The sequence below is a fragment of the Cebidichthys violaceus genome, unplaced genomic scaffold (assembly GCF_023349555.1).
Source record: "Cebidichthys violaceus isolate CVI_PGR_0920_01 unplaced genomic scaffold, fCebVio1.0.p SCAF_80, whole genome shotgun sequence".
In the NCBI taxonomy this organism is placed as follows: Eukaryota; Metazoa; Chordata; class Actinopteri; order Perciformes; family Stichaeidae; genus Cebidichthys; species Cebidichthys violaceus.
Window position 1 is genome coordinate 81493 of NW_027176965.1, and position 23841 is coordinate 105333.

The 23841-nt window shown below is 43.8% G+C and overlaps 3 protein-coding genes across 4 annotated transcripts; 1 reads left to right on the forward strand and 2 right to left on the reverse strand.

The window, feature by feature from the left end:
• Window positions 1-296: 296 nt before the first annotated feature.
• pgap1 (post-GPI attachment to proteins inositol deacylase 1) lies at window positions 297-16731 on the reverse strand. Its single transcript, XM_068702105.1, has 26 exons — window positions 16463-16731; window positions 15005-15158; window positions 12837-13012; window positions 12319-12490; window positions 11802-11962; window positions 11570-11622; window positions 11411-11477; window positions 11149-11254; window positions 10881-10939; window positions 10679-10762; window positions 10543-10592; window positions 10343-10394; window positions 10184-10261; window positions 9411-9486; window positions 9266-9339; window positions 9114-9165; window positions 8337-8403; window positions 8139-8244; window positions 7990-8028; window positions 7694-7878; window positions 7343-7573; window positions 7046-7181; window positions 6869-6919; window positions 6475-6689; window positions 4993-5097; window positions 297-4798 (listed from the first exon to the last, which is right to left on the reverse strand). The coding sequence occupies exons 1-26, from the start codon at window positions 16592-16594 to the stop codon at window positions 4660-4662; spliced, it is 2820 nt and encodes a 939-aa protein (XP_068558206.1). The 5' UTR covers window positions 16595-16731; the 3' UTR covers window positions 297-4659.
• Window positions 16732-17417: 686 nt separating this feature from the next.
• On the reverse strand, window positions 17418-20384 carry maip1 (matrix AAA peptidase interacting protein 1). Its single transcript, XM_068702080.1, has 5 exons — window positions 20070-20384; window positions 19844-19915; window positions 18672-18798; window positions 17907-18057; window positions 17418-17816 (listed from the first exon to the last, which is right to left on the reverse strand). Exons 1-5 carry the CDS (start codon window positions 20382-20384, stop codon window positions 17738-17740), a joined length of 744 nt encoding a protein of 247 aa, XP_068558181.1. The 3' UTR covers window positions 17418-17737.
• tyw5 (tRNA-yW synthesizing protein 5) lies at window positions 20371-23628 on the forward strand. 2 transcript variants are annotated; one of them, XM_068702079.1, is made up of 8 exons: window positions 20371-20435; window positions 21608-21757; window positions 21856-21925; window positions 22012-22056; window positions 22177-22314; window positions 22495-22582; window positions 22760-22876; window positions 22986-23628. In XM_068702079.1, exons 1-8 carry the CDS (start codon window positions 20371-20373, stop codon window positions 23255-23257), a joined length of 945 nt encoding a protein of 314 aa, XP_068558180.1. In that variant the 3' UTR covers window positions 23258-23628. The 2 variants fall into 2 exon arrangements, with proteins under 2 accessions (XP_068558180.1, XP_068558179.1); XM_068702078.1 differs by lacking the exon at window positions 20371-20435 and adding an exon at window positions 20598-20758 and having other exon boundaries at window positions 21603-21757.
• Window positions 23629-23841: the final 213 nt, after the last annotated feature.

A 23841-nucleotide genomic window follows, 5' to 3' on the forward strand; every position in this document is an offset into this window, starting at 1 on the left:
TTGTGTCTTTCTAGTGTTTGATCAACATCGCCTTCACTCTCATGTTGGACCTGTTCAGGCGCGATAACTCTCACTTATTATTCTTATTAACTCATGTTTGATGATGTTACAGCTCCACCTACCTTCAACCAGAGCGTTAGAGAGAGTTCTAATCAGCCAGAATAAGAGAAAACATCCGTTTGTGTGTGCCAGGCCTTTAAAGCATATTCATGTCCTACTCGTACCCTTAACATTTCTATAATAATAATAATAATAATAATAATAATAATAATAATAATAAAACAACGACAACAAACTTATTTTTCTTGGTTTTATTGCAACAACAATAGTGCCAAAAATTGCACAGTTTGCCCATTTAGAATGACATCAGATAAAAATGTGAGAAATATAAAAACATCAAAGCAATCAATTTTGACACAATAATGCTTAAACCTGAGGAGAAAACACTCTTCCACACCAGAGCCTCTCAAGAAAACAGAAATAAAAGAAAACGACCCCTCAGGTATGGTACATGTTCTCTTCTTTCACCCGACCACCTGTTACAGTATATTAGCAAATATTTCTGCACAACAAGGACCGGCCACCAGCCAGCAGGAGGTTACAGGTTTTAAAGTCACTCTAGGCAGAAGCAGAATGAAGAAAAACGGACTTTTAAAGCACTTATAAACAGTAGTAACATTTTTACTTCCATATCATCACAGACAGTGGAGGAAAAAAAGAGGTCATATTTAATGGCATTCTTCATTACTCGATAAAGAAAATAATAGTGAACACAAACTACCAATGTAACAACGACCAGGTTTGTGAACGGATTTTATAGTTTCATAGAGTTCAGGGTTGGTTAGCAGGTCACAGGTCATGTCATACTGTGGCGTTGCACAACAGTTTACCTTAATGCAAGATCTATGTGCTGGAACATGAATAAACTTCCTAAAATCTGTCAAAACACTTGATTCTAAAAAAGGAGTTTGGTCTGACTGAGCTGTCTGTAGGATATTTGATGTTTTGATTGAACTATATGCTGCAGAATGTAAAACATTTTTTAAAAAAAAGTAACAATACATTACTTTTTTGTAAAAAAAAGTAATGTATTTGAGTAACAATACAAATGAGTTATTAAAACATGGTCTGAGGTATCACCTACTGTACTATCAAGACAGGAAAGGTATTGGACAATATGCTTCACTTTACTTCATTTCCAACAACTTCATATTTTCGTACACCCAGACACATTCTAATTAAGATAATTCAAATAAAAAGTCATGTATTCTTCCTGTAAGAGTTCCCTTTGGGTTCAAACGGTGGAGCACAAATGAACAGACCATATATGGACACTTTACACAGCTGCACTCGGAGAGCAACGGGAGCGCCGTTTGTTTTTGCCGGTTATAAAAATGGCAGTTATTTAAAATTGAGTGCTTATGAAAATGTAGACTGTGATTCCTGGTGTTAATTTACTCCAACTTTAAAGTTTTAACCTGATTCCGGAAGTATTCAAGGAGCTGATTTTCTGCCCTACTCTATAAATGTGAGACAAAGACACAAACTGTAACCTCATTTTTAAAAACGGCTAATATTAGAAAACATTTTCTCTGAGGAAATGTCACATTTGTTTTTTGGTTTCCCCCCCCTAAGTGATGACTTTTCCCGTTTGGAAAGAAACCCCCTCATGTGTATATCTGGAACTAGGACATAATCACAGTGAACACCGATAAAAGTCACATATATATATTCATATAAAAAAAAAAACCCAAAAAAAACACAGCTCTCATCTTTACTAATTTCTTCTACAAAGAAGTGTATGCCACCAATTCACAACGAGGCAGACGATGTGCATCTCAAAGCACTAAGACGGCACCAAACGGACGAGTGCACGACAAAGCGGATCACTTACACCACTAGTACTTAGTATTAAACTCACGCGCCCGTGGAGACATTCGGTGCGGGTACATTCACATGGGGAAAACAGCAGCCGCGTCTTTGCAGAGCGCGCTGACGGACATGATTGTGTTCTCGCTGGAGGGGCGAGAGAGAGATTGGTCCCTAACGAACTTATCTTCAGGGTTTTAATAAAGTGAAAATCATACCACCGTGTTGCGGAAATGTTTCGGTGAGTGGAACCAGAGGAGTCCACTTCCACTCACCGTGGGCCTTTGTCACTTTGGCAGAGCCAGTGCTGCCGAGGACCGGCTGTTTTTCTAACTGACGGGCAGGTATGAAGCAGAAAGGCACAGCAGCTGCTCCACTGACAGGAGGGGGCGTGAGCAACGGCACGAGGACCAGGAGGACGAGGAGGACGAGGCGAAGCAGTAAGACAGTAAGACGCCATCTTCAACACAGAGAGGCATCGAGTACAAAAAGAAAATAAAAAGTGAAATGAAACTCCGGTCCAGTCGCGGTAGATCAATCGATCGGCCGGCATGTTTTAAATCTTTCTGAATCACACGTTTTGTGAAAAACGTAAAAAAAAAAAAAGGTGAGTCTTGTAAAAGTCATTAGCTGACAGAACATCAATAGAAAGGTGAGGCCTACGTGCCGGAACCACACACGCCACCTGACAGGAAACGGTTCATCTCAGCAACCGTGATGACGCTATGAGGCAGTCGTGGCAACAAAAATCCAAAAGCTTCAAGATATTGAAGATTACATCCTCTTCTTATAACAGCTGGCATTAAAAAGGAGGAGTCTGGGGATTTTCTATGTTTCTCTTTCTGTCAACAATTCCCATTAGAAGACCAAAACCAACAACTGATTCTACCAATACGTATTCCCCGTGTCTCTAAAGCCTCGTGTATCAATCCACAGCTGAAAATAGTCCCCAACAATTTCACTTTTTACTCCCGTTTGAGCAACGTTTACTAAAAACTACAGTGCCCAGCTGTTTTAGGACTTTATCGAGCGTTTGTTTTGTTTTTGTTTTTTTGCAACGTCATCAGTAGGAAGCAACGGGCTGAGCACTGAGATGAAATAACACACTGTTGGCTTTTGTTGACAACAAGAAAAATATGGAACAACTCCAGCCTCGTCTTCTAATTTGATCTTGAAAGGTTATAATCTGGAACCAGGAGAACTCTGCTCTTACATATTAAAGAAATACATAAAGAAATAAAACATTAAAAAAAAAAAAAAAAAAAGATGTTTGCTGTAATTTCAAGACTTGCAAATGTGATCCGTCTTTGATGAAAAGCTATTCAAAGCAAAACAAAAGAAGAAGTAAGACATACGGTGGTGGTATCCTTGGTCCTAAGTATTCACCTGTACACCAGTGCCTCAATAACCAGTGACCATGAAATACAAGACACTTATTAACCGAGACGGCAGCAGTTACAACATTTTCCGTTAAAAGCTTGAAGTTGCCGTTTGAAGCTCCAATCATACTGCGGATCTGCTGCAGTACTAAACAGGCATCCCATAATCCTCCACTGAACATAAATCCCAGGCTTAGGGAAAGTAATCTGCTTTCTGAACCTCGCTAGCCCGACGCTTCACCAAGAGCAACGTATAGCTTCCTCTGCATCGTATCAAATCACCAGCGAGTCATTGGGAACCCTCAGGGACTCACTTTGTCACGCGACTGTGTCCAGAACATTAGAACAACTCGATGAATATCCATGAGCCGTCCCATCCCCTGACGCCAACTTGTCCCTTTAGCATATTCATCTCCCAATCACCTCATTCACTTTTGATGCGATGGCTTTTAACCAGTCAACACCTGTGCAGTACAACTCAGCACCAGTCATTGGGGGGGGGGTCACTGGATCAAGCACTGCGGTGTCGTCGTTTTACAACATGGATTCATAGCGGAGTTAAATGTGATATTTTTAAACTGATCAACAGAAAAATACTCCGTTTCAGTAAAAACAAATACAACTTTTAATGTTCAGATTTTGTAATATATAAGATATGTAAAATATACAAAGAGCTTGTGTAACAGATTGTGTAACAGATTAGAGCCTTCACATGCACTACAGCCTCCCGGTGCAACCCTTTAATTCGCTGCCATGGTCTGTATCAAAAAAAAAAAAGGTGAATATGGGAGAAAATGTAAACACGATAACTTTGGATTTTTCTCTAGTGGAGCGAATGTGTGACACTGCCACCGGTTTTGTGCCAAGTGCTTCAGCAAGCCAAAAGGTCACCCTAACCCTAACACAGCTAGAAGTCATCTCTAAGCAGGAGGCAGTGAAGGAGTTTACAGCGCAGTGACCGCAGTGAACAACGCCACTGTTAGACGCCGGAAACAACGAGAAGAAAAAAAAAAAGAGCACATTTTAACAGTGACACCCTGTTAAGAACCTCTAGTATCAGTAGCTTCACTGGTTGTGGAGTTGTTGCTCCTTGAAGGCAGAGCTATAGATATACAGAGTAAGGCAAACTTGGTTTCAGGTCAATCCTTCAGAGCCATATTCACACCAAATGGTCCAAGGCCATTACATCCTCTCATTCGAAAACATAGTGTAATTGCCAAGGAGCTTTTAGTGCCAACATCGAGCGCACAGTTCCCCAAGCTATGTATGTCTATGGCTCTGCTCCACGGCAGCGAGCTAGAGCGCGTCCTCCTGGAACAAAATCGGTCTCGAGCAGCTTCGGCGAGTCGGGCTGCAATTTAGAGAAAGGCTTGTTATGGTAGGGATGTGGACTGTAACGGGACGGGTACCGTCAGAGCAGGCAACACAGGGCCAGAGGGACGAGCGTCGCCAACAGGAAGTAGGTGACTCTGTAGAGGTGGAGCGGAGAGAAGGTCACCATGGCGATGGACAAGGGGAGGGGGAGGCAGGACGTCAGAGGCAGGAGATTACTGAAAGAGACGGGGGAGGAAACGTGAGGATGCTGCGGCAGAACTCCCCTCAACTCTGACAGGGTAACAAATGGAATGGGGAACGCGTGTGTGTGTGTGTGTGTGTGTGTGTGTGTGTGTGTGTGTGTGTGTGTGTGTGTGTGTGTGTGTGTGTGTGTGTGTGTGTGTGTGTGTGTCAGACAAAGTGCTCTTACCTGTTGCTGAGCTTTAAAGTGTTGCAGTTAATCAGCAGGATGTACACAATGATTAGAGGCACACTGCTTGGCCAACAAGGGTCAGGATCCAGCTGGGTGGAATACCTGCAGAGGATCACAATGAACACCCGTTACTTTCATGTACACCTCCTCACCGTTCTGCACGAGAGTCTGCGGAGCAGAGCCAGATCGTGTCGGACCCTGGTCGGAGGTGGCTGATGCTACGCCACGATTGGCCAGTCTGCGTTCGAGGGGCGGGACTTAGCGAAGGGTCAATTACAGATCCGTCTGCTACATCAGCACCAGGGACAGCGCCGTGGATTTGTCAATACACAGCACAATTTAGCATCATTATTATTTTTAGAATCTTGACCCATTAAATGCCAGTTTGTTACATAACGCTTAATAATTCATTATTTTCTGTATAATTGATAGTAGGATGATTTTTCCCCCACAGACAGGTTATGTCAATAACTAGCAACAACATTGATTTTGATGCATTTTTAATCTTTAACTCCTACGTGTTACCTTAAAGGACAAAAATGTCCACTGTCTAAATCTGCTATAAATATACTAAATATGATTTTTTTTAAAGTTTTTCATGAATAACTTCAGTCCTGATCCTAATAACCAAATATGCATTCCTTTTCAGGATCAACAACTGTGGTTTTAATGGGGACATGTTTGTCCTTAAAGCTTTGTTTATAGCTCCGAACATGTACGGAGGCTGATTGCATGGAAGTCTATGAAGTCTAGTCTAAAGTGACTCTACTTCTCTCTTGATTTATTCCCTCAGTAAACATTGTAAACATGAGTTTATGGTCTCAATCTCTAGTTTACAGTCTTCTTCAATACAGCATGATGTTCATTAAGTGCATTATGGTCCATTTAGAGTCAAACAGACCATAAAGCAGGGGATGCTTTAGGGCGGGGCTACCTTGTGATCGGCGTCTTTATGTCACTCCTCCCAAAGGTTTAACATCCTGTAAACAATTTGATTTGGCTGCAAAATAACTTCCTCAAATGAAGATTTAAGACCTTCTGTTTCTGAAGCATCTGAACATGAAAGGTCTTCTTTGTATGATCTACTGACATGTAAACAGTGCTTTTATCAGTGAACCATTTGTGACAGTAATGTGATTGCGAACGCCAAGTTACAAAATGTCAGAGGCGCCTGCAGTGATCACGTCATTTTCTGGCGCTCACGCCAGAGAGCATAGACTAAGCTTAAGGGAAGGAGTGTCTGCATTCCGGCTGCAAAATTGAATTAAAGACTAATTATAGGATTGGAGGTTCAACATCAACAAAGTAAAACAAAACCACAACGTATGCCATATGTATTAACAGACAAAATGATAAAAACTAATTTTAAATTCAAATCAAAAGCCCAAAAAGTCCAGAGTGAGGCACAGATACAACACACTTCCTAATAAACACTGTCGTGGGTGTCCCTGGTGCTCTCCTTCCATTTTCATACGGTACCTCAGGTTGCGGGTCCAGTGGAGGAGCGAGGGTGCGATGATCATGACGGGTAGCGTGAAGAGGGCCGATAGGCAGAGGTGGAGCTGCAAGTCGTCCCTCACCTCCTGCAGAGCACACTCGGACAGCAGGGGGGCGCCATTGCATTCTTTAGACTTGCTCAGGGATTCTGCATCGACTGTGCCGTTCTCGGCTTCCCTGTGCTTCTGGGGGGGGGCCTGGAAAGATGGCGGAAAAACTTGATTTACTTCCAACTGTAATTTGAAAAGAACCACATTGTAATATTGTCACAGATTCTGAAACCCTGGCTCTGCATTCAAATCACAAGCAACCCCAATACCATCAAACTGACCCCCCCCCCCCCCCCGCTGCTGGCCGGTGAGGTTGGAAATCTTACCAGATTCAACATGTGACTCAAGGATCTTTCTGTCATCTGGAGCCTCAGTAACTGAAAATGCAAACAAAGACGGATGCATGTCGAGAAGGGGATAAACAGAGTCTGGTCTGATTTTTGATGCTACTCCGTTAAAGACTGGGAGGGGCTTCGTCTGTATGACCATGTGCTAAGACTCACCCTGTAGAGGTGGAGCAGAAAGGCAGCGAAGATCGCCAGCGCCCCACAGCACACCCCTCCCATAACAGTCAGACCCAGAGCGACGAGGAGCTGGGTCCGGAGTCGCAGGGTGCCACAGTCCCTAGAGACGGATGGTCTGCATAGGAAAGGAGGTTTACAGTCAAAACCTATTGTATGAGACACTTAAGAATGGATGTGTTAGTATATATATATATATATATATATATATATATATATATATATATATATATATATATATATTCACAGAGCCTGAAGACCACCCTGTTACAGCCATACCTGTGGAGTGGAGCTATTATTAGCGAGATCAGTCGCATGATGAGACGGAGCAGGGTGCTGCCCCAGTACGCCACGGCTGCCCCCAAGATGTACAGTAGAGGGGACAGCAGGAGGGGCCATTCTTCAACTGATGCCACGCCCTCAGGAGACCCACCGTCAGGGTGGGTTGGGGGGAGGGCATCCATAGCAGGGAGGTAAAGAAATGACCAGACCTCTTGAAACCAGCTGCAGCTGAGGGGAAGGAAGGAACAGTAAAATGTGTTTGAGAATATTTGATATTGTGTTATTTTTGTCCAAAAGGTCAAGATTGATTGCTCTCATTAACGTCAACATCAATCTCACAAAGCCTACCCTAGCAAGATGTGCAGAATATAGACGGGCAGATTGACTTTATGAGGCTGCAGGCCCTTGGCCACCACCTGGCTCATGTCTGCAGATCGCCTTGACTTCAGGATGGTGGACAGCTGCCCGCCACAGGCCTGGAGCAGGGTCACAGCTGTGTACACCGGCACCATGGGACCACAGAACCTCAGTATCTGTCAGAGAAGAGAGAGCAGATCAGAAGAACAACACACGAAGGACTGTTTTCATTTAAGCAAAAACTAAACTAACAGGAAAGAAAAGAAAAAAAGACAAGAAATGTGTACCTGTCCCAGCACCCTGGGTAATGAAGTCCTCACTGACACCTGAGGTTATAGTCACAAGGTAAACACATATTTTAAATTCCTTTTTGATGATTAAAAACCACGTTTGTCATGATGACTTGTCAACAGGCCGTGGCCCTGAGGAGCTGTACCTTATATTGACAGTTGGGGGCAGTGTGGAGCTGAAGGAGGACACCTGAGGCGTCGTCCGGACGACTTGTGTGGAGCATCCCTGAGATCTCGGTCACTGACGGCACACTGGCAGACAGATCGAGTCGAGACAAGAAACCGTGAATACGACACGTAAAGCTGCCAGAACAAAGAGACAACAAGACGGTGACATAACTGACCTGGCTGTGGTTAAAGAGTCCTCTCGAAACCACGGCACGTGTATTCTGTACACGTTGGGCAGTCTTTCTGCAGACAGACATGAAGCGATGGTCATGGTTACATTTCAACACGAGTGTCTTCTGTGGAAGCCAGAAAAATCTCTGATCTAAATAGTTTTCTCTCCTGAGTCTAGGACTTGTCACGGGGAACACAAAGGTTTTTCCAGGATCATCTTTCTGAGTTTCCTAAGTTTTTGCAGTTGAAACAACATTTTCTTCTTCAGGTCATATTTTGTGTCTGTTGTCGTACTCACCTCGACCACAAGAGGCCGATTGAGCACCACTACCTCATGTTCTCACTTGCACTAAAAGCATTCAACAGGTGAGTTTTATTGTTAACTTTGTAACACACTAATATATATATATATATATATATATATATATATATATATATATATATATATATATATATATATATATATATATATATATATATATATATATATATATATATATATATATGGAAATGTAAACTCACCAGGTAGAAACAAATAATGCTTTTAGTGCTATTTAGAACATAGGGTAGTGATGCACTTTAGCCTGTCAAAATGAGTATTATAACAAACACAACATCTTCCATTTACAATTTGTTTTTCACCTTTCAAAACCTGCAAAACATAAGTTTAAGGACAGAAAACTATTCAACTCAGACGTAAAAAACAGAACACCAGAATTAGTTTTTCTCGCATGCCTCTCAGGGCTTCCGTAGCCTGCCTATGCATCACATGACAAACTTACCTGTATTTACTTTACACTGGCTTGCAACACTAATTCTGAAAGCCTGATAGACCTGAAGACACAGACGTGTTCACAGTTTAGTTACACAGAAGGGACAGAGGTACCGAGTCGAGCCAGCGCCTAGTGAAAAAAGTGAAAAAAGTGAACGCTACCTGGTCAAAGTGTTGCAGCTTGATGGTGTGAAGAAGTCCGGAGGAGTTGACCGAAACATCGCTGACAGTCAAACCTGGAAAACCGACAGTCACTGAAAAGGAACGCGTGTTTAAGGGAATCCACATCAACAGTAACACTACTCACCGGAGGACAGAACGTGTGGCACTGGGACGGACAGAGTCTGAGATTCTTGTCTCTGCCACTCGCATTCCACCGTGAACTGTGGACGAGACAAATGGTGTAACGTCAAGTGATAATTCAAGGTAAGGGTTTTCCTCGTCTGTCCTCGTCTCAGGCTTTCATTCTCCACAAGGAACTCTTTCAACTTGTTTGAACCCTACATTCTGATTCCTCTTAGTTTTTTTCACTTGCCTTCATAGTTTCCTCTTTTCCTCTTGTGCCATCATCTGGTCAAAACAGGTAATTACTCTAGTTTAAGACCGACAACGTGGCATGCCAACATGCTTAAAGTTACAATCTCAAAGATGTGTTCTGTTCTCTGGTGATAGACGGTAATTGCGCGTGTGTTTTAGGATCTCAGGGAGTTTCATCGTCTGTAGTCATCGCTCTTCTTCTGTTTGTTCAGCAATATTTAACGTCAACATGCAGGGCTAGCAGAGAGCAGAAAGAAAAAAAACTTCACACAAGTAAGTTGAAGAGCGGTTCTCCTGCGTTAGCTCCGCCTACTCTCTCTAGCGGACCACCCACTTGTGTGTGTGTGTGACGGAAACATGTCACCAACCGTGCGTGTTAGCATGCCGTCGGTAGCATTTAGCTCAAAGCCCAGCTGTGCAGAGGTACATCCTCTTGACTCGTATGTCCCGCTACTGCGTCTTCTCTTCCAGCAGGACGGACAGACAAAGAACAGAGAGAGAAGCGTCTGATCTCCAGAGAGAACAGAGTAGCTTTCAACGTACCTGCTTGCCGTTGAGGTTGGAGGCCGAAACGACCAGATGAGTAACTGAAGACAAGTCACCGAGACTCAGAATCAGGATCTGAGGAGGATCACAGACGAGTTATGAGCAACCAACAGCAGCTCAGACTGGACTGCACGCGCTGTCTCAGAGGAGGGTTACCTTGTAGGGGGGCAGTAGCTCAGTTCCCATGGACAGATCCACCGCCTGCACACTGGAAAAATCAAAGAGCACAAATGAAGAGGAATAGAAATGCATTCATCATCTACTGTAATATAACAACAAAAGACATACAGCATATTCGGGACTGTGAAAAAAAAAAACGAAGATGTGTAAGAGATACCCCATTATCATATTCTTACCACGAAGAACCGTTCTTGTGCACGCAGCCGTACACCCAGCTGGTCATCTCCTGTCCAACAACAAATCAGAATGGACCTTTGACAACAGTACAGTAGGATAAATAGCGGCACCGGCACAACGGTGCTGAAAACTCACCAGGTTGTTGCTCCGGCAGTAGAAATGGCTGTAGGCTTTCCTGCGACTCGACAGGGCGAACAGGAAGTATTTGACCTGTCCTTCCTGTGGACAGAGAGCAACGCTGAAGACAAGTGGCACACTGTTGTCTGTCTTGTGTCAGGGCTTTGTTTTCTTAAATATGTAAATGACCCATTTAATATACTGGTACAGAGTCTGGTACCTTTGGTGTGCTGTAAGCCAGACGCAGCGTGTTAACTTCACTCCACGCTTCAGGAAAATCTGGAAGAAAAAAAAACAGCACACAGGTATGAGTGATTCCTTAATAGTGTCACTCAAACAAAACTGCATTCATTCGCTTTAAAGAGTCAGTGAAAACTCCTAATACAATACAATGAATACAGGTGTGGAGATGTGGCTTTAAAAGCACATGGACAGGAAGCCCAATGAAAGCCAGCCAGCCGCTCCATGGGTAAGGGTTTGTCTCGAACCTAAGATGGAGATGGAGGTGTCTTGAGTTTCTCCCAGCATCCTGACAGGGTGTCTGATGAAGTGATGGTTTAGTACAGCCATTTTCTTCTCTGGGTTTACTGTGAACTAATAGGAACATACTGGTTAGCTTTGAAACAGATGGCACGTGCTCGCGACGCAAACCTTATCTGAGATGTAATACAACTCGTCTGTCTGCTATGACAACACCCCTCCATTTGTCTTCACAGACGCATTCACTTAAAATGCGTTTGTTGTTCTGACCTGTCTGGTTTCAGGATCGATGAGGTCAAAGAATGCCCTGACGGTAGCGAGGACAAGCTCTTTGCACCTGGAACACACAGACGTACACACACTGCATCTTAATAATCTGCATTCTATCTCAATGTACATCGCTCTAAAGAATAATGTTGTGTCTTTTACCAAACGATGGACAGATGGTCAGTGGACACCCAAGTCCTGGGAACTGCAGTTGCCTTGAGAAAAAACAAGACGACATTGAAACACAGAGCTCTTTTGCTTCAAGCAGTTCCAGGAATAACACACTTTTTTTTTTTACCTGGTAGGTAAAGCTCCTCATTTCTTAAACATGTTCCAGGGTTCTTGGAAAAGTTCCTACAAGTTCCACTAAATAAGTTCCCCAAACAGTACTTACCACTAGTGACATCTTATTGGGGTCTCCTGGGGTACAAGGCAGGGATGTCAGTCCGGAGCGGACCTGGTAGTCACGGTAACCGCCCCCGACAGACAGAACGGTGACGTTCCTGAGCTTTTTCGCCTGGTTCACCCACTTCTGTCTCACTGCGGAGTAGAAATCTACATGGAGCACAGAGACAGAAGACAGAAGAAGAGGGATCATGGGAGTTGTTTTTTCCACCACGATAACTGTTATTGCAGTCAGCTTATTGAGTCAAATCATTCACAGAGGTCTCCAAAACAAACGCACGCAGTGACTAAAGCAGTTTCAGATTAAAAATCGGGGGTTTCTTTGTCACTGCTCAGCACACACGGGACGTCCTGCAGGGGCTGCGAGCCGAGCTGCCGCTAGTCGATTTTAGACATTTTAAAGCAGAAGAGTTACCTATTCTAACTTTAAGATAAGTCATCTGAATTCAAAGTTCCCGTTACAGCTATACAAATAAGTCTCGGACACATCTCGGAGCTCTCCTTACCCAGCAGGTACGGGTCCAGGGCCAGCACCGGAGCCAGGTGGGGGGAGGCCTGGGTGATGATGAGGCTGACCAGATTGGTGTTGAAGCGGGGCAAAGTGAAGAGCGCCCGGGCCACCACTCCTCCCATGGAGTGACCGACAAGCACCACACTCTGAGGCGGGGTCTTCAGGTGCTGGAGAGCAGGGGAAACAGAGAACGGACTAGTTAGGAACTTAACCCACTAATAATGACTTTAGGGCGATAAGGTCACCAGATAGTAGAGTTACAGAATAAAAGGAAGGCGGCTTGATGAACTAATGAATATTTTCTACCGACTGTGCATTTTGATTGCACTCGTTAACATTGGCTATAATTAGCTATTGCTGCCAGGTCAGCTTGTTTACTAAAGACGTACCAGTCAGAGGGATTCATTATACGCCTTAAAGTTTAAATGTAGCGGCTGATGAAATGCGATATGTATCTCCCCCCCCCCCCCCACTGGAATATCACTCCACTCATCTAGAGTGAGTGACCCTGACCTTGTAGAGCCTCAGGATGGCCTTAATGCTCTCGTGCAGGAAGTGGGTCTGCCTGAGCAGACTGCCACCGTACAGCGCCACCAGCTCCTCATTGAAGTCCACGGTGAACACGTTGAAGTGGAGACCGCCCTCCATGTTCTCGGCCTTCCTCAAGGCCACCGAGCCCAGGGAGCGAGCTTGGTGAAGAGAAGAAGACATTTTGATGGCGTGTGTTATTTATGCATTACTTATGCAAAGCTCTTATATGCAAATTATTTTTATTTTTTTTACTATTTTTGAATTATTGATTAGAGTCATCACGTCTTGAGCTTCTTCGGATCCTCGGGGCGACTGATCGTGACCTTAAAAGAAAACTCTACTTAATGCTAAAATAAAAAAAAAAGCTCATTTAAGAGCACCAACACAACCCGCTCCGATTGGACGCTGGTTCCTCATGGAGCTGTTGTAACTTGCGAAGTTAAGGAAGCCTGTCGAACAGCAGCTGTTTAAAAATACACCGGACGGAGGAGTTTTAACGCGAGCCAAGAAACAGCTGAAGAACAGAGAGAGCGTGGACCAGCATCACAAACACCACGGTGTAACAGCACCATGCGTTTGTATTCACATGAAGAAAGGCGCGGGTGTTCTCCTCCCACACACAACTGATAGATAGAACAGAGGGGGGGGGGGGGGGGGCAGCATCTTAGGAAGGGTTTGTATCACTTAGAGCTTTACTGAGTTATGAGTAAAGACTACATCAACAAAAGGGTCCAGGTTTGATTCCCCAAGTGTTTACAAATGCAATTTAACTGAAATATAAGATAGAATACTATGTGTTACTATACGTCTGTGGCACTCAGACCCAAGCACACATGTTCCTACTTAGAGCATAATGGATCACAAATGAGATTTTGTAAAAAGGCTGCGTCATGTTCTCAAACAGCTGAGCACCGTAGTTTTTTTAGCAAACGCTACATGAACAGGAGTCAGTTGTGTTTCTACAGGGACTACTTTCAGCAGAGGATTAACGCAAATTTGGTGCTTTGGTGAGCGTTTACGGCAGCAGGACGGCGGGATGTGGGATTTACTCAAAAATAAACTACAGCGTGGCTCATTGATGTGCTTTTAATAGTTTTTGGTCAACTATGGAGCTGGATGGCGCAGAGGAGGAAGATATATCAGGCTTTGGATACATGCAGAGTAGTGATGTCACCCGGTGCAACAGTGCGGCTCACTGATCTGCTTTTACCAGACTGTATAGAAGTGGATTGGTTTGTGGACTGAGCACCGGGGTCTGTGTTTTGGCCGTCACCATCTTGAATTTTTGCAACCAGTGAACGGAAGTGACCATATTAGGACTGATGTAGAGACGTCGCATACGGCTCTGGTAGCGGTAGTGACCTGCCAATCACAAGGTAGCCCCGCCCTAAATAATAGCCTGCTCTATTTATCTCTAAATGGACCATAATGTACTAAATGAACATCACGCTGTATTGAAGAAGACTGTAAACTAGAGATTGAGACCATAAACTCATGTTTACAATGTTTACTGAGGGAATAAATCAAGAGAGAAGTAGAGTCATTTTAGACTAGACTTCTATACAACCAGAGGAGTCGCCCCCTGGTGGACACTAGAGAGAATGCAGCTTTTAAGAAACTTCTGCATTGGCTTCACTTCTCAGAAACAGAGGTTGCTGCTTGGGGTTTAATAGGTTAATAGTAATATTGTCACCAACCTCATCCTTTAATTGACGAGTCCAATTAGAATAATTAAGTATTTAGCTCTGGGTGTGCATGTCCTTAAAAATGACAAAACAAAAACACGCTTTTTGTGAAATACTTGCAAAAGCCAGATTTTCAAGACGAATACATTTTCTAAACGGTTTAGATCTGAATTCCAGGACAGCATACACACACAAAAAAACAACAACTGTAAAACTTGATTTCTGTGCTATGGTAAAGCTCTCCCATCCACTGCCTTAAAAAAAATGAAAGCTTGCGTGCAAAATTGTGCAGGACAATCCAGTCTGCCTGCAGGTAGATCAGGTCAGGTCGAGACTAATCAACAAAAAGCATGAAGCCACGCTCACGACCTCAAACAACCTCAGCACATCCGCTTATTGAATAAAAATCCACCTCCACCCTCTTTGCTCCCGTTGCTTAACCCTAAATTAACAGCGTGGACTTACCTTGTTTGTGGCTGCCTGCGTTTCCAGGCAGGAAGAGCACAGGGGCACCGGTGAGTTTGAGCGCGCGGGTCTCCTGGGCGTACAGACCCTCCCCATAGAGGTAGAGGCCGTACGCCGGGTACAGTCTGGCCACCCGGCGAGGCAGAGCCACACGCTGTGAAGCCAACACAAGACACACCGTGTTAGGAGGTGAAGTCCCACGGTCACATCCATCTCAGACAGCTCATTAAACCTTTGTGTCACACTAGCAGTCACACTACAGCAGGGTGTTCATCTTACTCTCCAGCTGGGAGACAACGCCTCCCTCCCTCCCTCCCTCCCTCGCTGTGCACCTCACCAGCATTATTCTGAAAACCTGCGCTTAATTCTGGCTTCATGTGAGACTTTGTTATAGCACGTCGCTCGGTCCACGTTCTGGGCCATATTGGTTAGGGCTGAAACGATTGGTTCATTAATCTAGTGGTCGATTGGGAGAAAATTAATGTGCAGCAATTTTGATTATTTACAAATCATTTAGATATTTTTGAAAGTCAAATTGCCAACAAATGATCCTTCCCGATGTGAGTGCTTACTGCTTTTATCCAGCATTTATTACTGCAAAATGAGTATTTTGAGGTGTTGGACTTGGGCCATGTGAAAGTATGATGGACATATTAAAAGCAGACCAGACAATATTGCAATAACTGATTTCAAACCCATGGTTTGTCACACTGATATGACAGAAACATCAAGTCTTTGGAATTATGTATTTTCTCATCTGCCCTGTGTCTTCATCACGGGCTAAGGTAACATTGAGCTAGCCCTGATTCAACATAAAGATAAATGGTGGTCTTTATATTCTCCCTAACAAAACAAAGCATAGTGTGAAGTAAGGTCGATGTCCATGTTGTGCGTCGCCCCCAGCTGTGCTCCACTTCTGGCCAGATGAACACATTAGTGAGCATAAAGCAGAGGAGGGCGACCGAACACTGCACGACTAATGTAAGCTAACGCTATAACTTCAGCCGTCTGTGCGTCTTTAAAGAACCTGCTCATCGGCTGAGGGGATTCAAGGGTCAGCAGTTGATGTTAGCAGATCATCTTGGCTAACGCGCGCGCGCGCACACACGCACGCACGCACACACCTCCAACCAGACACGTGTGTGTGTGAAGAAGCCAACACAACCCTACACCCACCGGTACCAGCTGTCGGCTAACGTTAGCAGGATTCAGGAAATAACTAGTTAGCTTAAAAGACGCTCGGCGCGGATGATTGATGTCGTCTGTTGCGCCTGAAAGACTTTCTGTTCGCGGTGTTGAAGTGAACGAGACATTCAACGTTAGCAAGATGCTGCATCTTCTTTCTTTTATTAGCATTTATGCTCGAAAGCGCGCTACAAATATGGCAACGTAACTAGCTAATTTGTGGTTGACGTATGTTACGAGGCGTTAAGTGGAATAATTAGCCCGGCTACTCACCCGGTACTCCGGGTATTCAAACATATAGGTCATGCTGCATCTGTTCTCCTCGAAGCCAGTCAGCAACTCTCGCAGGCCAACCGCCAGAAGCCCCAGAGCAAACCCGTAAAAGGCCACAGTGGCGAGTTTCATGGTTCAACTGTGACTCTGGGTTTTCAGATATCACAGGTGTTCAAGCTCCATGTGTTCGTTGTCATTCTGGCGACTCCTCGCCGTGGTAAGACACCACACGGGCTGTCATCCTCACCGGCTCAACCCGCATAACAGGAAACACATAGCGCACGGGCGGAAGTGATTGGCACTGATTTCGGCCAATGGGAGGAAAGCGGCTTGAGAAAATACACCAATGGGAGAGCAGACGGTTGGAAGTGACACGGTTAGAAGCTTGATGTGTTTTCTTCTCTGGTTTTCTTTCATGCTATTTTTCATTTCATTGATTTTTTTTTTTTAAATCTTTGATTCTAAGATTGTATTTCATGGCCTTAACGTAATGTTCATTAATGTTTCTATGTTTTAGCACACACTTCCTTATTTCAATTATTAGAATAGATACAAAATAATTAGGAATTTTAAAAAAATGCACATTTTTCATTTCACAAATCTTTAATAAAACAATCAAGGGTCTGCTGCAGCTGCATCGAGCGGCCTTAATCATTGCAAAGACGTGTCTACACATATGGTACACATATAGCATGTCAGGCTACTGCAACAGGTCGTGTGAGGTAAAAAAGAAAGACACAAATCTGGCAGATTGAATTGGGACATTGTTATACCACACCGCCCTACATAGAAAAAATAATAGTTCTTTACTTGGACATAAAGTACCAGACAATAGTCGGTCTTTACAGAATTAAAAAGCAAGATGAGAGTTTCCAAGAAGGGGTGCAAGGCACACCCGTGTGATGTTACCTGATAGTTAAAATAAGAAGTTCAAGAGATCACAAACCTGCTGTAGTCCAGTTCTGATCACTGCTTTTAATCAGAGATTTTGAAGAACACCATAAGAAACACTGTTATACTGCACACAGATCTCTGCAGTCTCTGTGATATAGACGAGTCGGTTCATGTGTCTTTTCTACAGTGAATAGTGAGTGAATCCAAGTTTGTGCTGGTGCTGTCCTCTGACCTCCCAGCGAGGCGATGCGTCACGTTTTCCCTCTGTGGATTATCTTGAGCTGCTTTTGTTTTACTCGATTTAATGAAAGCAAATACTGAGGAAGATTTCATGTCTTTGATTGGTTTCCAGTGGCACAACTGCCACAAATCAAAACCACCTTAATCCAAAAGCTTGGAGTGCTCTATCCTCGTAATGGTCCAGTCTGGAGGCACTCCCTTAGTGAACTCCCTTTGGAATCTGTCAGAAAAGAAAGGAAAGATCAGCATTAATACTCTAATACACACAGAGCCCGAGTCATTACACTCCTGAGAGGAAGGATATGCTTACTCATAGTTTGCAGTTAGGAGTCTCTTCGCTTCTGCTTCTCCCTCTCCACCGATGGCCACCTGGAAGACACGGGTTCCCTCCATGGTGTCGTTAGGAAGACGCGCACTCGTCAGATACCAGAAACGCATCAGAATACTGACAAATTTTCTCCCTGGAAAAATAGAACTGATTAACACACAACATCTATTGCATGTCTGTCCGTTCCGTCCTGCAGGAGGGATCCCTCCTCTGTTGCTCTTCATGACGTTTCCTTCATTTTTTTCCCCAGTAAAGCTGTTTTATTTATTTATTTATTTTTGGGAGGGGGCCATTGGATCATACTGGGGGGAAAAAAAAGCCTCAGCAATTTACCAAAACCTCTGGGCGATATAATATTTAACAAAGGTTATTTGTTATATAGGTATAAAGGTTACAGGAGTAAAGAGTGCATTTGTTGGGGACTATTTTCAGCTGTGGATTAATGCCCATGGTGCTCTAGTGGATATTTACAGCAGCAGGAGGGTGCATTTGGGATTGAGGCAGAATAAACTAGTGTGTGTGTGTTCAGGGTAAAGACGGAACATGTCACCCAGTGAAACAGTGTGGCTCTTTGGTGTATTTTTAATAGTTTTGGACAACAATGGAGCTCTGTATTACAGAGGAAGACGATCTATATATATATATATATATATATATATCAGGCTCTGGTACACACTAAGTACTTGTTAGTAGGATCAATTGATTGGTTTTGGTCTTTTCATGGGGAGGTAAAGACTTCATGCTGACCATCATCATCATAGTAGATCCCCACGTCTCCAGGCGTCGTGTACATGATGTCATCGGCGTCTGCAGAGAGAGCTTTCTTGTGGCTCGATGGCAGCGCGTTGCACTTTTGTTCCAGCTTTGCAATCAACTGCAAAGACATGAAAATGAGATAAAGCTCAACTTGAGCAGAGAGATTACACCCGTTATATAGACGAATCTTAAAATACCAAAAAGTCTGTCCTTTGATAAATGTAAAAAAAAAAATTATTTTGTTTGGTATCAATACCATTAAGTCGGTTCCTTAAATAATCCATAGATGTATCAAATTGTGATTTGTATGATCAACTGATCTTTTTATTACGACCCATCATAACAAGTTGCACCTGTTACTGAAAAACAGTCTAGTATTTCATATGTAGTGATGAGTATAGTCTAAAAAACAGAATGATGTAGCTTTGACTTCTTCCCTAAATTGTTAATCCCTACAGAACCCTCATATCTCCCCCGTGTCTCTGAGCTTTTCAAACCCTCGCTCTGCACTGAACTCAGACTCAGAACACTATTATGGACGGTGGTGAAACAGCTCAGGAAAAAAATCTCAGAAAACCAAAATTAAATATTAAAATGGGCAATCCCTTTTTATTCTATTTGTGACATTTAATTAGCTGTTGCATGTTGAATGAAGACTCACTGTATACTATCTGCAAAAAAACAGCACACACAGAAAGATGAGTACATGTATAATGTATACAGAAGTGGGGATCAGAGGCATCAAGTGACATGTATAGGTCTCATCTGTTTCAACAGATTGACACCAATATTAGAGGACTTATGAATTTTAAGGCTTCAGATCATACCTACTATATCTCTGACTCTGTTTATAAGGCAGCAAGTAACACAAAAGACTTCTCAATCGAGAAAAAATACTTCATGATAAATAAATAAGCTATATGTTTGAGTTTCCATCTCCGTCGCACGTGATGTTGTCCTATTGCTTTTGGTTTTATCTTCATTTATGTGTGATATTGTTTCATGTAAAAATATAAAAAGGTGTTAAAATGCGGATTTCCCAATATGATCAACTGAAATATATATATGTCTCTGTATACAATGTAATGGTGTGTTGACATTTGTTTTGTTCTAACGTTAGAGAATGAAGAATAAGTTTGGACTTGCCGGCTTCCCATACTTACGTCTTTAGCCACGAGCCCTTCCAGAGCTTCATACTGACACTGTGACAACAGTCTGGAGACATGGGAGAAGGCCTGCAAGAGTCAACAGAACGTCCTCAACAACAGCAGAATATCACTAACGCGGTATTAATATAATAAATCACGTTCAATGAACACTATAGCGTTCAGAGAAGTCGTAGCTAGCTCACAACACTTTAATACCATCTGTTTTCGGGTGTTTACAGACCTGCTTCGCTCCCTCCGTGAACTCTTCAATGCTGAACTCATTATCAAAGTAAGCCCGGATCAGAAAGTAGTATATTCTGGTGCGAAACCAGATAAAAGGATTTGGGATGCCGACAACCACCACCTTCTGGTTCTGGTTCTGTCCGCCGCGGTCGGAGCTGTACGAGCGGACCGCTGCTGCCACAGCGGCGGGTGATGGAGAAGGTAGCCGCCGTTTACCGGACCGGTTCAGGATGATGCTTTCATTTAAACATAGACGAGTAAAGCTTAATGTTGATGGAAACCTGTGACAACCTCTCAACATGGGCAGCGCCATATTTTTTTTTCCCCCTCGGAAGCTTCCTGGTCCTTGTGCTTGTATCTTCCGGTGAGGAACAAATAGCAAATATTAAAAACACAGACAGTAACGCAATAACATTCTGAGACTATGATTAATGTGTGTATCAGCCAAACATGGACATTGTTTTGTAACTAACACGCCGTACTGTTGTTTTATACAGCCGACCTTTGCTTTCGTTTCTACGGGGAACACTAACAGTGTGACGCCCGTTCAGTTCACGAGCTGTTTACTTTCACCAGCTCGTGCATTTCTTATGCGAATCATGTGAAATGGAGCTGCAGGAGAAAGTGCCTGTGCCGACATTCACAGAAGTAGATAAGGACGTGTTTCTGCGAGATATTTATCCAGAGGTAAGCTTCACCCGGGCGGCTAGTGTTGGTCCTCACGGCGGCAGGACAATGTGTCTAAAATACACTGTAACTGCACTGTAACTGCACTGTAACTACACTCCCCTAAAAGGTTTCGCTTATCCAGGTACACAAGGCGCTGTCTCAGGTTATGTCTACTGGTGATGTTGACAAGCTAATGACAGGTTAACGTTAGAGACACAACCAACTGCAGCCATAAGCTTCTGCAATGTCACAAGATTTATTTCCATCCAGTGTTGCATTAATTTGTCACCCAGATCTTGTATTGATGACGGTAGAGTCTGACCGCTGCGCAAAGCCTTCTCCAGCACATCCCAAAGACTCTCAGTGGGGTGAAGGTCTGGACTCTGTGGTGGCCAACCCATGTGTGAACATGATGTCTCACGCTCCCTGAACCACTCCTTCACTATCTGAGCCCCATGAATCCTGGCATTGTCATCTTGGAATATGCCCGTGCCATCAGGGAAGAAAAAGTCCATTGATGGAATAACCTGGTCATTCGGTATATTCAGGTAGTCAGCTGACCTCGTTCTTTGAGCACATACTGTTGCTGAACCTAGACCTGACCAACTGCAGCAACCCCAGATCATAGCACTGCCCCCACAGGCTTGTACAGTAGGCACTAGGCATGATGATCCAGGTGGCGACTTTTTTTTTGGCCAGGCAGTGTGTGTGTGTGTGTGTATATATATATATATATATATATATATATATATATATATATATATATATATATAATGTTATGTAAGATATTGGATCCTGGAGTACATTTATTTGCCATCAGAGTGTACAGATGAATGCTAAATGTACGCCGATTTGTTCCCAGCGCAGACCAGCCGTCCTCAGAGGCACGTGTCTCGGACCATGCCTGGAGAAGTGGACGGTGGAGTATCTGGGACAGAGAGGAGGAGACAAGGAAGTGAAGATCCACGTGTCCACCGTGCCGCAGATGGACTTCCTTCACAAAAACTTTGCGTACAAGTGAGCTCTCTCTCTCTCTCTCTCTCTCTCTCTCTCTCTCTCTCTCTCTCTCTCTCTCTCTCTCTGCAGAGTTCTCAGCTACACCTCTTTATTTACAGGACTCTGCCATTCAATGAGTTTGTGAAAAGGGCATCTGAAAAAAAGCACTCTGACTTCTTTCTGTGTGAGGTAAGGGTCAGAAATATATATATATATATATAATTTTACAGTATGTTGTATCTTTTAATGACACCCTTTCCTTGATCTTATGTTAGGACGAGAGCTATTACCTTCGATCACTGGGAGAGGACGTTCGAAAGGTATTAAGAAGACTTCTTTCAGATTGTGCATCAAAGTTTAGACATTCGTTTTGTGTTAATATGGCAAATAAACAACTCGGCGAAAGCTCTTGACCAGGAATATAAACGTCTTTCTCTCAGGAACCCGCTGATCTGAGCAAACAGTTCCCAGACTTGGCGGAAGATTTTCACATCCCACAGTTCTTTGACCCCGATCAGTTTTTCTCCAGTGTGTTCCGCATCAGCTCCTGTGGTCTGCAGCTGTGGACGCACTACGACGTGAGCGCCCTGCGTTTATATATATATATATATACACACACACACACACACACACACACACACACACATATATAAGTGTTAATTCAATACTTTACCTCTCACATGAAATAAGGTTGAGTTTCTGAGTCGGTAGCCTCAGTAAGCTCTCCCTCTTCTGGTCTTTGCGGTCCATTCCTTCAGGTGATGGACAACCTGCTGGCTCAGGTGACGGGGAGGAAGAGAGTGGCTCTCTACAGCCCCCAGGATGCATTGCACCTCTACCTGTCGGGCAAGTGGCTGTGCGAAGAAGCCAGTTTGTTTGGTTGCTCAAAATACACTGCATCAACCCCACTAGTCCACTTTCATATTAAACTCTGATATTGATGTCATTTGATTGGAGACATGCGCGTGTCTTATGGTATAAAATATTATAGTGCATTTTTTTCATTTGAATTCAACCCATCAGGTGATAAATCGGAGGTGCTGGACATCGACTCCCCGGACCTGAATCAGTTTCCTGAGTTTGTGAAGGCAAAGAGATACGAGTGTGTGCTGGAGCCCGGGGATCTACTTTTTATCCCTGGTAAGTAAGACTGTCCACATTAGGCGAGTCCTCCTGCAATGCCACCATCACGCCGTCATGCTGCTCATGAAAATAAGTAAAATAACCAGGGTGTCCCCTCTTTCCTCAGCCCTGTGGTTCCACAACACGCTGGCCCTGCAGTTCGGTGTGGGCGTAAATGTGTTCTGGCGCCACCTACCTGCCGACAGCTATGACCGGAAGGACCCGTACGGCAACAAAGACCCCGCGGCCGCGACCCGAGCCCTTCAGGCGCTGGAGAGGGCGCTACGCACTCTGGACGAGCTCCCGGATGATTATCGGGACTTTTACGGGCGCCAAATGGTCCAACGCATCCAGAAGCGGACGTACTGTGACGGCCCGTCGAGCACAACTACTAAATGAACATCATGCTGTATTGAAGAAGACTTGAAACTAGAGATTGAGACCATAAACTCATGTTTACAATGTTTACTGAGGGAATAAATCAAGAGAGAAGTAGAGTCATTTTAGACTAGACTTCTATACAACCAGAGGAGTCGCCCCCTGATGGACACTAGAGAGAATGCACGTTGAAGACACATCACTCTAAACACCAGAACTATGTGGTATGAAGTGAGCTGCTCCATTGACGATACATTGGTCGAGACGTTCTAGATGACACAGAGCACCCAGGAGAATGTTCCGGGTGTACGGTACATTTTCTGTTCCACAACACTACGATAGAATGAAGCTCTTCTGGGTATAAAAAGTAATAAAACTTTCTGGTTTCACAATCTTCCCATTCATTGTCTATGAAGCAGCCACTTGATGACATCACAAGTTTGAGACTTCCTTTCTCTGAGAGAGAGCAGCTCATGTTCAGTATTGATTGGACTTTCTTAGGGCATGGCAGTAACATATTGGACCTCGTCATTTAGTTGGTGTTCCCCTTTAATGTCTCAGAAAAGGGAAAATATATCGTGGTTTCCTGCTGAGAAATTTCCTGA